The 2,500-nt window shown below is 51.4% G+C and overlaps 1 protein-coding gene across 6 annotated transcripts in view; it reads right to left on the reverse strand.

Annotated features, from left to right (window-relative positions):
• The window catches only part of LOC121709225 (neural cell adhesion molecule 1-like), a 186,963-nt gene that overhangs the window by 2,161 nt on the left and 182,302 nt on the right, over positions 1 to 2,500 (reverse strand). For 4 of the 6 annotated variants that reach the window (XM_042092440.1, XM_042092438.1, XM_042092437.1 and 1 more), the window contains one exon: positions 2,069 to 2,500. This exon is cut by the window's right edge and continues 42 nt beyond it. The exons of the other annotated variants lie outside the window; for them this stretch is intronic. In XM_042092440.1, the coding sequence (XP_041948374.1) occupies positions 2,069 to 2,500 (432 nt within the window). The remainder of the gene's footprint in view (positions 1 to 2,068) is intronic. 6 annotated transcript variants of the gene reach the window in all.

Genomic DNA, 2,500 nt, shown 5'->3' on the forward strand with positions numbered 1-2,500 from the left:
CCTGTATATCCCACTCTCTCTCTCTCTCTCTCTCTCTCTCACTTTCAAATACTCCTCAAGCCTCTCTCTTTTCATCTCTAGTTCTCTGATTCTCTCCTTCACTCTTTCCTTCCACACATGATAGCTTTTTTGCTCGCGCTCCGTAATGAAAAGATAACAAATGATGCGCTGACCTAATCAGATCAGTTGGGAGACTCTGTGGAGTGGAGACTGGCTGTGGAGGGCAGTTGAGTGGACTATACTCTGGCTGTGGAGGGCAGCTGAGTGGACTATACTCTGGCTGTGGAGGGCAGCTGAGTGGACTATACTCTGGCTGTGGAGGGCAGTTGAGTGGACTATACTCTGGCTGTGGAGGGCAGTTGAGTGGACTATACTCTGGCTGTGGAGGGCAGTTGAGTGGACTATACTCTGGCTGTGGAGGGCAGTTGAGTGGACTATACTCTGGCTGTGGAGGGCAGTTGAGTGGACTATACTCTGGCTGTGGAGGGCAGTTGAGTGGACTATACTCTGGCTGTGGAGGGCAGTTGAGTGGACTATACTCTGGCTGTGGAGGGCAGTTGAGTGGACTATACTCTGGCCGAGCGGGGCAGTTGAGTGGACTATACTCTGGCTGTGGAGGGCAGTTGAGTGGACTATACTCTGGCTGTGGAGGGCAGCTGAGTGGACTATACTCTGGCTGTGGAGGGCAGTTGAGTGGACTATACTCTGGCTGTGGAGGGCAGTTGAGTGGACTATTTCATCAGCACCGTGTGTTGTACCGACGGACAGACAGCGCTGCTGTGATGGGATAGAGGAGCCCTGGCTCATGTTCTAAACACTGGCTCATGTTCTAAACACTGGCTCATGTTCTAAACACTGGCTCATGTTCTAAACACTGGGTGATGTTCTAAACACTAGGTCATGTTCTAAACACTGGGTGATGTTCTAAACACTAGGTCATGTTCTAAACACTGGCTCATGTTCTAAACACTAGGTCATGTTCTAAACACTGGGTGATGTTCTAAACACTAGGTCATGTTCTAAACACTGGCTCATGTTCTAAACACTAGGTCATGTTCTAAACACTGGGTGATGTTCTAAACACTGATACAGACTCCTTATTAGTTATTTTCAACTCAACAATGACACTCAGTTGTGAGTCAGTGATTGTCAAGCGAAAGTTGCAAAGTTTTTTGAGTTCTTTTTCCTTTGTAGAAACGAAGCCCTGGTTGGAATGGGCACGAGTCTGAAGGTTGTTATGTGCATGAGGCTTTAGACTGGAACATGCATGAGTCTGAAGGTTGTTATGGGCACGAGGCTGTAGATTGCTATGGAAACGAGGCTTTAGATTGCTATGGGAACGAGGCTGTATAATTGCTATGGAAACGAGGCTTTAGATTGCTATGGGAACGAGGCTGTATAATTGCTATGGAAACCAGGCTGAATGAGTCCTCGTCTGCTCCTTGTCTTTCCCACTGGACAGTTTTGTCCACTCTCTTACTGCTGTTATGAACTTGAAATATGCCCATAGCTGGCCATCCCACACCACAGGACTTCCCACTCCGCTGCGTCTTCTGGACAATCTTGGCTGGCTGGCTGTAAACGTGTTCTCTTGCCGTGGTGATGTCTCACAGAAAGGACAAATCTGCACAGTCACTGAACACAGCTTTCTCAGATAATACGACCAGGATATTAGTGAGAGAGTGAGAAAGAGAGAGAGAGAGACACACAGAGTGAAGAGAGAGAGAGCATGAGAGAAAGAGAGAGAGAGAGAGAGAGAGAGCAGAGAGTGAGAGCATGAGAGAAAGAGAGAGAGAGAGAGAGAGAGAGATACAGAGTGAGAGGTGAGGGTGAGCACGAGTGAACGAGTGAGCAAGTGAGTGATTGAGCAAACGAGTGCATTGATAAAGAGAAAAAGAGGAGGAGTGAAGTGAAGGAGTGTGTGAGTGATGGAGGCTAAGGGTGAGGGACACACACACACACACACACACATACACACACACACACACACACACACACACACACATACACACACACACACAGACATACACGTAAAGACAGACGCTACAGAGTCTAGAGGGTGTCATACTCATTGAGTCCACCAGAGGGTGGTGCTGTGCTGGTCGGACTGCCCCGTGTGGGTTCTGTGGAGGGGGGCGCTGGTGCCACGTCTACCTGAGGCTCCGTACTGCTGGGCGCGCTCTGTGCGGACTCTGCCACGCCCGCTCCGCCACCTGGAGCCTCATTGGCTGTCGCCTGGCTGGGGGAGGGGCTGGGAGAAGCCGACGGAGCTTTAGGGGCTGCTGTGGCATTAGGGGCGGAGCCAGCGGCGGGAGTGGGCGTGTCGCTTAGGTCAACCAGAGGGGCGACGGCGGTTTGGTCAGTTTTGGGGTTGTCTTTGGGGGCAGTTTTGGGGGAGGCTTTTGGGGCGTCGCTGACGGAGGTGAGCGGGGTGCAGTCGCTAGCGGGAGAGGTACAGTCTGACGCCGGCGCGGGGTCAGCCGGGATGGAGGAGGCGGAG

Source organism: Alosa sapidissima, chromosome 5 (assembly GCF_018492685.1).
Source record: "Alosa sapidissima isolate fAloSap1 chromosome 5, fAloSap1.pri, whole genome shotgun sequence".
Taxonomy (NCBI): Eukaryota; Metazoa; Chordata; class Actinopteri; order Clupeiformes; family Clupeidae; genus Alosa; species Alosa sapidissima.